We start from the raw sequence: 13,952 nt of genomic DNA on the forward strand, positions 1-13,952 counted from the left end.
TAATAGTTTTTTAAATTAAATTAATTACTTATAATAATAAAAAAAAAAAAGACACACCACATCCATGCACTAATTTTCATAAGAAAAATATTCTTCCTAATTATTTTATATTTATTTTTTATTTTTTTTAAATAAAAAACTTTATACTTTTATAATCATTTTATCTTTATATTATACAATACAATGAAAAGATACAAGTATGTGATGGTAGCATTGTTATTTTCATAATCATTCCATCGTGGCAATCTAAAAGAGATATGTGACACAGAATGATTACATTTCTGGAAGTAAAGTTCTAATCCATTGGCAAGAATCTCATACAAATTGGGGGACGAACCTTAAACAAAGCAAGGATAGATGAAGGGAGAATCCACAATCCATCCCCACATATCAAACCAGAAGCAATTGCCGGAAGCATCAAACTAGCCTCTTTGGTTTTTAGTGTGTGCCATGCATAAACGATTAAACTACCCACACACATGTCAATAGCAAAGTATCCACCTACTACAAAAGGTACTGCCATTGCCATTGGAAGTGGGATCCATCTCCCAATGTTTTTGGGGTTAAAATCTCTCACCAAGTTGGCTGCCAGAGAAAATGCAAAGAACCCACAACACAGGTGCAGACAATAGTGCGGAAGGGCAGAAAAGCCTTCCACACCAAGAATCGCCATGTTTCTGTATATGATGGCATATGGGGCTTTGTATTCACCATCTGGATTCCCCACATCGAAAGCCTTGTAGAAAAGGAAGAATGTAAGAGGAGCAACAACACAACCTATTGCTGTGCCAATAGCTTGACCAAGAAGCATTGATCGAGGGGAAGTGAAGGTCAGATGACCGCTCTTGAAATCTTGCATCAAGTCAGAAGAGGTGGAAACAAGAGACTTTATCACGCCACAACCAACCAGTCCAGCAACCACCCCGTGGCTTTTCCCACCTAAGGCAGCTAGCACAAAGAGAGCCACTTTCCCGTAGTTATAGGCCATGTTCATGTCAGTTAATCCAGCACCATATGCGTTGCAGAAGCTTAGAGTTGGTGCTATAATATACGCAACCACCACATAATACCACTTCACCTCAGGGAAAATGAAAGGGATAGCTGTGATAGAAATGGCAGAGAACAGTATGTACCCTGACAATGCTAACCACATTGGAATGCTTTCTCTTACAAACACTTCGTTACGTTTAAGATCATCAGGATCCTGGTTATCTGAAATTGAAACTGCACCCAATATTAGATTCATTTTTAAATATGACTTATACAAACTATAAACCACTCTTCAGCTTACGTGATTTTTTATTCCTCCTTTCCATGGTGGCATGGATATTTGTGGCGGTAAAAAGCAAAATTTTGGCGAAATTGTACAACCCATCACCGAGGATCAAGGCTATGGATATAAAAACCTGCAACAAGAAAATAGCGGAAGGTTACTTAAGGCCTGAAAAATGGAAGAACTTAAATAAAATTAGATTGGAGAGTATTTTATTGTAGTTCATTTCTGACCCTGTAACCATTAAGACTCTTCATACTACTTTCTGGTAAACTCTCAGGGAACCATTGTCCTTTTAGTCCCTTGATCAATGGCCACATAATGCCCCAAGAGAGAATAGCACCAAAAAGCAAGGATAAGTTGACAAGATGTGAACAAATCATTCCTGCTCCCACGTAAGTCATGCTGAAATCAAAGTAGAATCTGCAAAATTCACACATTTTAATCATGAACGGTAATATTATTTCATGGTTCACACTCTAGAAGAAAGATGAAACCACGCACGAGTTTTTCCATGCTGTCAATCCGAAAGTAGGAAACTGAACAAATCCGCATTGCTCTCCACCAGCATAGAACCATTGGAAGAAAGACCAAAGGAAACTGAAAGAGACGAATTTCATAAAACCATGAACCTGCTTCCTGTGAAAGATGTAATAAACTAGTTTTATATGTATAAAAACTTACTACGTTCAACTTGAAAAAGGCAGAAGATGAAAAATAAAAGCTTATTCATACTTTGCCATCTCATCACCTTTGGGAGCATGGAACCCATTAATAAGGACGGCTGTAGCAGTTCCACTTGGATAACTCAATTTGTAATCTATGATCATCAACTGTTAAATACCATACTTTGGATCAGATCAGGCAGCAATACAATTCAAGTTACTCCCAACCAAATTAATTTGAAACAGAATTCATCACATCTATATTAAGAATAATTAACAACCTTTGGACAACCAGATATGTTCAATTAATCAAGTGAAAACCATTGAAGGCTGCTCATCATAAGAAATACCTTCCTAAGAGGAACCAAAATCGCTAGCCCGACAAAGTATGTTACAAAGAGAAAGGCTGTCATCCAACCAACTCCAGGCTCCTTGGTAATTGGAGTATTCCCCGGTGTATCTACCCCTACTTGCTCATACGTTTTCCTATTCAAACCCAAGAGATGGGACCCAAAACCACCTACATATAATCAAGTAAAAGTCAAAAAAAGACATGAACAAGCACCATCAATTATTCATTAATATACACAAGAAATTATAGAATTCAATTTAACTTGTCACCTCCAAAAGAAGTGCTGTAGCATGCGACAGCACAAGTTTGAATTATGGTATTCTCCTGTCTAGTGAAAGGTGTTGTAACAACATTAGCTTTTTCAAGCAGCATAGTCCAAATTCGAACAAGCACAAAGCCAAGGAGTGCTGCTGAAACGTTCAGATTTGGAACAAGTCCGGTTGAGAGATTCAGCTTCATCACAATCACACTATAAATTATACCAATGAAGAAGCTAGTTATTAGTCCTCGAATTGTGATCTGACTTTTCCATGATGCCATGCTACTTTGGCCCTCTGGCTCTTCTAGTTCAGCTTTTTCGATATCATCATTGTCACAGTTCTGAATCTCTTCTAGTTCTTCGTGGTTTGAAGTGTTCATTGAACCAATCTTCCAATAAAACTTGACAGTTAGAAAGGAAACAAGTGCGTTCAAGTGTCTACCCTGCTACATCTCACTTGGCATCTCTATTTAACTTGCAATTTAGAAATCTAGATTTGATAAACCATAATAGATATGACAAATTCATCTTCAAAAACCTTAAGTGACACAACAAAAGGAATGAGAAAATCCTCTTGTCTTATTTAGCATCTATGTTTTAAGAAGTGTCCATATTGCAAAGAGAGAAACTCCAACCCAAATTCGGTAACAAGTTATAATTTGTAGGAGAAAATTCGAGTCACCCACTTCGTTGTAAGAAATAAAGTGATAGAAAACAAAAGAAATGACAAAAAGTTCTTCCTTTTGTGCCATATATGCGCACACTTGCCTGGAAACAGATAAATATAAAACATTTCTTTTAAAAAATCTCTCAAAAAATCTAATAGAAAGAAAGACAAACACTTTTTCAAAATAAGGTAAAATCAAATGTCATACCTCAAATTTTCCTTTTGGATGATAAAAGAATGGAGTTCAATAACAGGATGGTGCAAATTGAAAGCAGTGTCGTCGCAAGAACTCAATCCTCCAATGATCGGAAAAGACAAAATGGACATGCATCACCTTCCCCAATTGAAGAATCCAAAACCTCCGAACGCTGTACAAGACCACCAAACAAGTTTTGGTGTGCGTGCTTGTGATGAGTAAACTCAAAATGGGGGCAGATTAAAATCAACCCAAACCTTCGTGAGGCTTTGATAATCTTGTCAGAATCAACCTCATAAGAGAGACTGCACAAACAGAGATTCGCAAAACAGTGCAATATTTATGCCGGTGCTAAAAAAGGAAAAAAAGAAAGAAAAAAAGGTACATGACATCTCATTTAAGAAACACTTCACCAACTTTGATTGTACTAGTGCAATGCAAAGCTCAAGTGTGCTGTACTACAAAGTGTAAAAAAAGGAAAAAAAAGCTTAATGTCTGTACTGCAGTACAAAAACCATTTTTTTTCTCGTGAGTTGAACACGCGTTTGGCTGTGAGCACCAAATCAAAACCATTGTATTTGACTAAGGTAAAGAGTCATTATGGTTATTTACGTTAGGGGTGTGGCTTTAACATGTAACCAAGTAAATGCGGACAGAGAGACTCGTCCCAGGTCAACCACCGATAAACCCGCGAATGACAATAACTGTGCATACATAAGAAAAAAGAAACTGAAAATTAACGCATGGTAGTGCTAAATGTCTTAAATGAGAATATTTAATGCCCTACGTTGACATTAAGCTTTTTTAATTAAATATACATTTTCTTTCTGATTATAAGACAATATATATATATATATATATATATATATATATATATTATAGCATTCTGACATGTCCTACACCGGAATTTTTCAATTAAAAATAATATTTATTACATAGAAAAAAAATATAATATTTACGTAACATTTGTTGTACAATAATTAATTTGATTTCCAAACTTAATAATATTGATTTGAATTTAAATGGTTTGTAAATATTTTATTATAACTTTATATTATATAACAGGGATTGAAAATAATTATAGAGAAGTTTGAAATATTTATCAAGTACATTCATCTACATTTCATCCACTTAGCAATTAAGAAACATAAAATATTATTGGAAAAATAATTACAATTAGGAGAAAGTCTATACCTTATATGTATTATGAAATGCTACAGGCTCCTGTTTTTAAAGTTTTTTAAAACTTTTTATACACTATACTTTTTAGTTGTAGTAGGACATTAATAAGTATTTTCAATCTTATCTTCTTTTTTTTTCACTCTAAAATTAATAAAATATATAGTTGACCATGTATGAATATTAGATATAGAAAAGTCTAACTTTTGGAAATGATTCATCTTACCTCTTATTGATTATCATTACAAAATCATAGTGATATTAGAAATTATCTTTTTTGAAATTTAAAAGGTTATCTTGAATCTGAAAGAATAATTTATGTTGACATAAAATATCTTATAACCAATGTTTTTTCTTATAATGATTGGCCCGTAACATTTTGGTATGATGATTGTTGTTGTTATTATTGTTGCTGCTATTGCTGTTATGGAGTATTAGACCATTTGAGATTAGGGTATCCACCCTAGATTGTACTTGTTATTGGACAGATCATAATTTTGTTGTTGTTGTAGATATTTGCAATATAAACTTGAGAAGCATTTGGGCCAATAAGTTGCTGCAAATATGGATAGGCATCTATATAATGATCACTCAACAGGCAGATACCACATAGACGTGCAACACATGCAAATTTCTTATTACTAGCAAACTGGGTCACCAAATTCATAAGAGCATCAAGCTTTTTGTGAGTTAGAGGTCATTTTCTCAATCAAATGCCTAACCTTAGCATGGGTCATATCACCAAGAGCTCCACCACTGACATCGTTAATCATACTCCTTTCCATGCTATTCAGACCCCTCATAGAAGTACTGAAGAAGGAGTTGCTCATAAATTTGGTGGTGTAGGTAGCTTGCACATAACTTCTTGAATCTTTCCAAATACTTATACAAGCTCTCTACACCAAGCAACCTAATTCCAAAAATGTCTTTTCTAATGGTCGTGGTCCTAGATGCAGGGAGGAATTTCTCCAAAAGCAACTAGTGATGGACCTGAGAGCAAGATAGTACAACTCCAATTAATGTGGGAATGCCTTCAAGAAAATATGATCTTCAGGGACATCTAGATGCTTCATTGTGGAATAGACAATATGGAATTCCCTCATATGCTTATGTGGGAATTCACATGCAAGACCATGAAACTTAGGCTGCAAATGTATTTGTCCAATTTGGAGAACATATGGAACATCCTCATCATGATACTAGATGCACAAGCTCTCTTAAGTGAAATTAGGTGCAGTCATCTCCCTAAGAGTCCTCTCACGAGGTGGAGGTTGAGCTATATTGTTCTCAGTATAAAAAACAGCAAAGTCGGAATCAGAAGCACTATTCAATAACTAGGAATTGGTAGACACAGAAGGAGAATGCTCAGACTCTAGTGGTACAAACTCTAAAGATAAATTCCTAGAATGCCTAACTGATCTATGAAAGGTCCTATCTATTTCAGGATCAAAGGGTGTTAGAAGTCCCAGATTGCCTTTAGTCATGCATTATGTCAACACATATAATGCAATTCCAACATAAGGCATGCATAAAGGTAAAATTGGAAGTATACTCAAACAACATCCAATTGATAACACCCTAAAATCATGAAAAGATAGCACACAAAATTTTAAAGAAAAATTCAAAGGGTGTCTATTTTAAACACTAAAAGAAAGTTTGGAAAAACAGGGAAATAAAACTTCAAAAATAAAAATAAAATAGAAGACAGCCAATTTTTTCTGGAAATATGATCAAAGCCAAATGCTGAAACAATTTGGGTTCGATAGATCTCACTTTTCTACCCCAAAAGCATGTGATAATGCCAATTGTAATAAAAGGATCAAAAGTTATGGTAGTTTTAAGTTTTCACAAATCCATGTCTCACAAAATTTTGTATCTCAGAATAGGGACTACCATGGGTGCCTCTAGGATTTTTTTAAGTGTATTCAAATATGGACTGAAAGAAGTGCAGACACAAAATTTCAAGGAAAAATAAAACCTCTAGCTACCAAAACGAAAAATGTCAATTAATTAGGAAAACTAGGTACTATTCACAACACTATTCATGCACCACTATGGTTATTGTTCCATTGGATTTTCATGCGCAAACATGCCAAATAACTTTAATTCTCGTAATGTATGGACTTAGATAAATATGAACACAAAACACACACACAAAACAGTACACACACTAAAACAAAAAACAACCTAAGATAGAAATGTTGGTCCTCAGCAACGTCGCTAAATTTGATGTCGAGGTTGTACTCGACTCAAATTGAATGTGCAATTAAGTGCAATAATCTCAAGGAAGCAATGCAATCTCCCTAGTTACCAACCAAACAAAATCAAGCTTCCATTAAGAAAAAAATGCAACCATAGAAAAACATGAAATCTATTTCATTCATTGATATAGGTATGGAAAATACAAACCAAAGCAAAGTAAAGCAAAACATAACGAATAGAAGAAAAACGAAAGAGACAAACTGGAAAACGAAACTAGAAAACAAAAATGATTAAGTAAAAGAAAAGAAACGAGCAAAACAGTAGCAAGACAGTTGTTAAGTCTCTGGCAAGTGTACCAGATCGTTATCAAGTAATATAAATGGGTAAGTCCAAGTATTGTTTCCCAAAGGACTCTTAGGCCTTACTTTTCATGTAAACCAATTGCATAAGACTTGAAAAAGAGAATTTAATTGAAGTTTGAATGCAAAGAACAAAAGTAAACATGCAGATGCAGTGATTCAATTGGCTTAAAGAAACTATGGATGAATGGAGTTGTTGGGGTTTACAATTTCATCTTATCCACCCTCATATATCTACTCTTCTTATTTAATTTGCTTATTTATCATATTGTCATGCAAACTTTCTTAGTCTACCCTTAACCCAATCCCTTGGTGAAAAGAGTCTATCACTAATTACCGGCTTGCTAACCCTAGCCTTCCCTAGCAATTAATAATGCATGATAAACGAAAGCAAAATAATATTGATTGTCCTACCCCTATCTCTAGGCGGTATTAGCATAATCAAAGAATTCAACACCAGTTCATGACATTAGTGTACGTCCCCTTATCAATAAAGACAAACAACATTTACCGAATGAGTTAAACGATAAAAGCATTAAGCAAAGGTGAAGAACCCAACAATTGATAAATCAAGCATATGCAAACATATAAAATAAATAAGAATTTGGATATATCAGAGTTTCAAAAGATTACATTGTTTCCCAACAACCTAAGCTTTAGTTCACCATAACCATGGTGAAACTAGATGAAATATGATGAAAGAATGGAAGAAATAACCCTAAACTTAGTAGATTGGAGCCTAAGCATCCAAGGAACCTCCTTCAAGGTGTGTGGAATAGCTCTAGACGTTTCTCTCTGCAAAAAGAATATGTTTTGATTCGCACTAGGGCTATATATAAGCCCAAAAATATAACAGAAAGATTACAGAATCTAACTAATAAAAACAGACAACCACCTAGGTGCCTAAGTTCACTGCTTAGCGGTTTCCCTTTAGCCGCTTTGACCGCTCAGCGGTCAATTTTGCCGCTGAGCGGTTTCCCTCTAATCGCTCTGAGCGCTCAGCGGTCCATTCTGGTGCTCAACGGCTCACTTGACCCTTCTTTTCATCATTTTCTCTTTCTTTCATGGGTCTAAATCCACCTTACTTCACTTTCGTCTTCAATTCACCTTAAAATCCTGCAAAACAAGCATAATATCTCTAAAACCAACTTTTGACTCTCACAAGACTCAACTAAGTGTTTTACTTGATTTTAAGCTCATTCTAAACCATAAAGGGTGTGTTTTAATATCAAATTTAAGTATGAAAATAACGGTTTTTAGACCGTTATCAATAGTAAAACGAAATTCAAATTAACCTGGAAACGAATTCAGAAACAAAGGAATGAACAAAAGAGAAAAAAAAAAACGAAAAACCTAAAAACTCCAACTATGTTCTACGTTCCAGAAGTTGTAAAAATGAGAGTGTTGGCTGCATGGGTAGAAAACCCTAGGCAAGGCCAACCTGCACCCTAAAATGGGCTTCCTAAATTTAACCAAAAATGGGCCCAAAATCAAAGTCTAGCCCTAAATTAGAAAAAACGAAATTACAAATGAAATAAAAATAAGGCGTTGAGGTGGAAAATGGTAGATGATGTGGCAGTTCTCTTAATGACCCAAAAATGTAATTCCAAAATTTTCCCTGAAAATAATAATGGGAATAATTAAACTCAGATAATTCAAATTAATTAAAATATGAACTACTGGTCAAATTAAGCCCAAATAGCAAAATTGAGAAAATAATAGGCAATTAAGCACAATTCATTAGTACAAAAAGCTAAGTAAATAGGTTAAAGTAATAATTCATCAGAGAGTAATAGTCTAAACGACTTGTAAGCAATATTTAATTGCAATTATGAAGAGAATTAAAACACTTGTTGAACTCAGTTGAGTTAAGGAAATCTAGAAAGGTTTCTTAGTACCAGGAGTGGTGCGAATACTCATCCAGTCTAGAATAACAGGAGGATATTCACTGACTAAGAAGACCAAGAGTGGTTAGAATACTCATCCAGTATAGGGCAATAAGAGGTTATTCGCCGACTGAGAAGACCAGGAGTGGTGTGAATACTCAGTAGTAATCTTGTTGAAGATTATAGTGGACCAGTATAAAAATATATGCACGATTGTTATTTCTTTCTTGTGTAAACGCTTCTCTTATAAAACCTGCAGTTACGTTTTTATTTCTACATACAAGAACCTTCCGCACTAAACTTTTATTATTAAACTAAGGAAGTTGTTACAAAAACTGTAGTGTAGACTCTGAATAGCACGTTAAGAGAAACTATTTTTTACAATCATTTACTAAGTCAAGCATCTAAGAACTTATTTGATAAATCCAAAACTCGACTAACGTGTTATATTACTAACGGTTGCGAAAAGAATTTTTTCATTAAAAATATTCAACCCCTCCCTCCCCCTCCCCTTCTTTCTACTGTTTTTCATACTTCAATTTAGACGACGAGTCTTTACACGTATTAAATCCATAACCATAATGCACTCAAACAAACACTGTAAAACAACTTTAAACATGAGGGACCATCACATTGCAATAAAAAACACAATGCATTTCAACCATGGGGGACCACTACCCAACATTCTGCTTTCCTAAAACAAAAATAGTACAACATATGACGATAAAAATCCCAACAAAAAGCACAACATTTACTAACCTTCATTGCGATTCAACTCTTATTACCACGTGATCCAACCTCGCGATTTTAGCGAAAGAAAGATGACGACAATTACCAAATCCCTAAACTCTCTCGATTTGAAATTCGAACGAACCTAATTTCTCAAAATGAATCCCCAATTTCTTAAATTGATACCTAATTTTTTGTGAATGAACCCTAAACTCTCAGTTTCTTTTCCATATCCCTAATTAGAAGAAACTACTCAATTTAACTCACTTTTTTCAATTTCTTTAATTTAAAAAAATATAAAAATACACGTTAGAAGCAACTAGAGAAAATAACAAACTCCACATCATTTAAACATCAACATGCCGTGTCAACGTCTGTCTAACACCGTTGGCCCAATTTAATGCCAGGGGTCTAATTAGAGCAATTGAGACGAAAAAAAAAATTAAGGGACCTATTTGAGATTCCCACCCCAAATAGGGACCTCGAGAATGATTAAACCGTGTTATTTTTACAAGGTTTATACTTCGTCAAAATGCTAATTTTGTTTATTATTGTTTGTTAAACTTTAAAACATGAAAGTGTTAAACGGTGTTGTCTTATAGATGATCTTGTCTTAATAATATGTTAAGAGAAATAAAGACATTCTAATACAGTTCAATCCAACTAGGACTAACAATTGGATAAGTAGAGAAAACAATGCAACTTTATACAATGGCTAAAAAGCCACATTTTTGTAGAGTTAAAAGTGAAATCCTCTTTAGTTTCTGATTGATTAAGATTATTGTTAGCAAATGGTCCAAATTTTCAAGTCTTCTCTCAAACAGGTTATATAATAAATGGGTGCACATTTTACATTAAAGAACGAGATAATCAAAGTACTATGCAAAATAGTTGTGTCACTTTGGTTTCCAAATCTATTCATATCTCAAGTGATAAAGATAGAAGTCCTATATGCAAATACGTCATATTTTGTGGTAATTGATCCTATATAGGAGTTGGATTACACCACATTTCAAGTACTCATATTTGGTTGCAATTGGGTTGATAACAATAATTGAGTTTGACAAGATGAGATAGGATTTATGCAATTGAATTTTAATAAAGTGGGGTACAAAGATGAGCCCTTTATTTTAGTATCGCAAGCTCAACAATTTTTTTGTCACTGATCTTGTCGATGTCAATTGGTCAATTGTGTTGTTGACCAATAAAATAAACGATCCTTACGAGTCAACAAAGTTAAAGGTCTCACTATCTTAGAGAACCCTTCCACAAACCTCTAGTAGTAGCTTGCCCAACCCACGAAGCTCCTCACTTTTGTCATTGACGTCAGTCACTCCCATTTCAACGCAACCTTCACTTTTGCTGGATCCATCGAAATTCCTTAAGCAAAAATTACATGCCCTAAGAATTGCACCTCCTCCAACCAGAACTCGCACTTGGACATCTTCCCACACAACTAATGCTCCCTCAAGATCTCCAATGTTGACCTTAGGTGTTTAACATGGTCCTCCCGATCCTTTGAATAGGTGAAAATGTTGTCAATGAACATGACAACAAACTTATCCAAACAAGTATGGGAAATCCAATTCATGTAATCCATAAAAATTGCTGAAGCATTCATCACACCAATAGAGATCACCACATATTCATAGTGTCCATAGCGCGACTAAAAGCAGTCTTATGAACATCTTCCAGCTTGACCAAATATGATGATAACTAGACCTTAAGTCAATCTTGGAAAACACACCAACACCCTTAAAAGATTGCCAATTCTAGGCAATGGGTACTTATTCTTGATACTAACCTTGTTCAGTTATTGGTAGTCAAAACACAACCTTGGGCTCTCATCCTTCTTCTTCATTAGCAACACTAGAGCTCCTTACACGATACACGTGGATAAATGAACTCTTTTTCCAATAGATCTTCTATCTACTTCTTCAATTCTGCTAACTCATTAGAAGTCATTCTATGCAGAGCCATAAACATTGGACCCACTCTTGGCAATAAGTCAATTGTGAAATCAATCTTCCGATTAGGTGGCAAACTTAGAACTTCATCTGAAAACAAATCCGCAAACTCTTTTACAACCAGTATACCTATGATCACCACCTCGGTACTATTTTCTTCTTGTGCGCCAACCCATGAAACAAGAACTTCCATCTTTGATGTCCTTCTAAGACTCTCGAAACAAGACTAGATTCAAACATTCTGAGTTTGGAAAAATCATTTCGCATTCTAGTTCACACATCGATATTTTGAGTTCTTCCAAACTCACAGGAGGTAAAAGCAACTGCCTAAGTTCCCATTGAACTTAAAATAGAAGGGTTTAAGTTTTATGCTCATGTCCAACCATGCACATCAAAAGTAAAAAAGAAAAAAAAAACAAAAACACAAGCCACCATACAATAATTTAAAACAATTTAAAAGTAGTTGATCAAATAGAAAGCAACTATCACATCTTGAGACTCTTTCGTAAGAGACTTTGCAACAATTCACACACCTAGCTTTGATACCAAAATGTAACACCCCATTTCAAGATGTCACATGTTATATTTAAAATATATTTGAAACTTAACTCATGCGAAATAACATAATTAATAAAAAACTTTAATATTCTATCAAGCGGAATGAAATAATATCCTTAAAATTCTTCGAATAAAATATCCAAAACCAACTTACATTGTCTTCAAACTTTTATTCAAAAACAAATTAAAGAAAACCATGTTTTTTTCCATTCTATCGCTACTTAATACTGCATCAAGGACATCTATAATGTCAAATGCTTCCGTCTAACCAAAGAGTCATACGATCATTGCATCACAAAAAAAAAAAAATAGGAGTAAGCTACTAGTAAAACCATCAATAAAGTAACTCAACATTAGACAATAATTATCATATCATAACAAAACCAAGTTACCCAAACATTATAATATTCTCAAACCACATCGGACGGTTGTCTACCTCATATACCCTACTATACAGATTTGTTCCTCCAAATAGGGTGGTTCGAGTCTTCCCGCCCTCGAGGATATAGGACTTGTTTCCATGCTCCTCAAAGACTTACAAGTAAAAACTTCGATGTATCTCACACTAGGCACTATACTCAACAACAAACTAGAGTCAAAGGCGGAAACATTCTTCCCCTCTCCACTGTCTCACACAGGCAATAGGGTGCAATAGTCAAACTCATCCTCTTCCCACATTGCACAACCGAAAAGGACTTCTTTCCATTGTCTCGCACATAAAAAAGAGTCATCTTTGGATTTACTAAGTATGACGAGTAGACACTTCCATCACATGGCATTCATCCTCACAAAGAAGCATAACATGACATATAACCATTTGAACAATGTAATAAAAATAAAACATTATAGTCACACAATTACATTACCTTGAGCTCAACTCCCCCAAGTGCAATTCCAACACATACCAATATCACGACAACAATAAGGATTTTAAAGCAATTAAAAGTCAACCAAAACAAACAATAAAAGATGGTAAACTACTTGGCCACTTATAGGAACAATGTAGCCTGAAGTCCAAAGCTCGAAATCTAATCAAACCACACATTGCCACTATAAAACACAACTCGACACCTACTAAGGAGCTCAATCAAATACTCAAACAGCCTAGCAACCATGCACAATAGCTCGACCAACCCTGAAAACCCCCAAACCGACCTCAACCATACCAAAAACTGAACTCTAGAACCCCTAAACTGAGGTCGAAAAACAAGTCAGCGAGCTCGGCCATGCAACCCAACCTGACCACCCAACTGGGCCACCCTAACACCCCAGCTCAGCTAGCCCAACCATGACATTGTTCAATTCGGCAAGTCACCCTAACTACAAGACATCATCACTACTAGAGGTGTCAATTTAACCCATGGCCCCAAGGTCAGCCCTAACCCACTATTGAAAAAGCCCTATTTTAAGAAGCCCCTTAAGTAGGGGGCTAGAAAAAAGCCCTAACCCCCAAAGCCCCCTCTCAAGTGGGTTAGGGTCAGGGTTAAAGGGGGTTAGCCCCACTCTAAAACTTTAATTAAATTTTAGTCCAAAACTTCAAATTAAATTTTAGAAATAACATAATTTATATACATAATTTTTTGTAATTTTACTCTCTCTCTAAATTATACAATTTTTATTTTAATTATTTTACGTATAATTTTTTTTACTTCTCATGAAT

The 13,952-nt window shown here is 34.9% G+C and overlaps 1 protein-coding gene across 3 annotated transcripts; it reads right to left on the reverse strand.

Annotated features, from left to right (window-relative positions):
* Window positions 1–202: 202 nt before the first annotated feature.
* On the reverse strand, window positions 203–4,044 carry LOC106764181 (metal-nicotianamine transporter YSL3-like). 3 transcript variants are annotated; one of them, XM_022782260.1, is made up of 8 exons: window positions 3,425–4,044; window positions 2,560–2,938; window positions 2,289–2,458; window positions 2,009–2,106; window positions 1,778–1,873; window positions 1,507–1,696; window positions 1,292–1,406; window positions 203–1,224 (listed from the first exon to the last, which is right to left on the reverse strand). In XM_022782260.1, the coding sequence occupies exons 2-8, from the start codon at window positions 2,927–2,929 to the stop codon at window positions 296–298; spliced, it is 1,968 nt and encodes a 655-aa protein (XP_022637981.1). In that variant the 5' UTR covers window positions 2,930–2,938; window positions 3,425–4,044; the 3' UTR covers window positions 203–295. The 3 variants fall into 3 exon arrangements, with proteins under 3 accessions (XP_022637981.1, XP_022637980.1, XP_014503906.1); XM_022782259.1 differs by having other exon boundaries at window positions 203–1,212; window positions 1,778–1,912; window positions 3,425–4,043; XM_014648420.2 differs by having other exon boundaries at window positions 1,778–1,912; window positions 3,425–4,042.
* Window positions 4,045–13,952: the final 9,908 nt, after the last annotated feature.

The sequence above is a fragment of the Vigna radiata genome, chromosome 6 (genome assembly GCF_000741045.1).
Source record: "Vigna radiata var. radiata cultivar VC1973A chromosome 6, Vradiata_ver6, whole genome shotgun sequence".
NCBI lineage: Eukaryota > Viridiplantae > Streptophyta > Magnoliopsida > Fabales > Fabaceae > Vigna > Vigna radiata.

Coding starts and splice junctions, on each gene's coding strand:
- LOC106764181 (XM_014648420.2), bottom strand. CDS start 2,929: ATGAACACTTCAAACCACGAAGAACTAGAAGAGATTCAGAACTGTGAC. Junction 1,913..2,008: donor AAAGGTGATGAGATGGCAAA/GTATGAATAAGC, acceptor CATCTTTCACAG/GAAGCAGGTTCATGGTTTTA. Junction 1,697..1,777: donor TTGACAGCATGGAAAAACTC/GTGCGTGGTTTC, acceptor TGAATTTTGCAG/ATTCTACTTTGATTTCAGCA.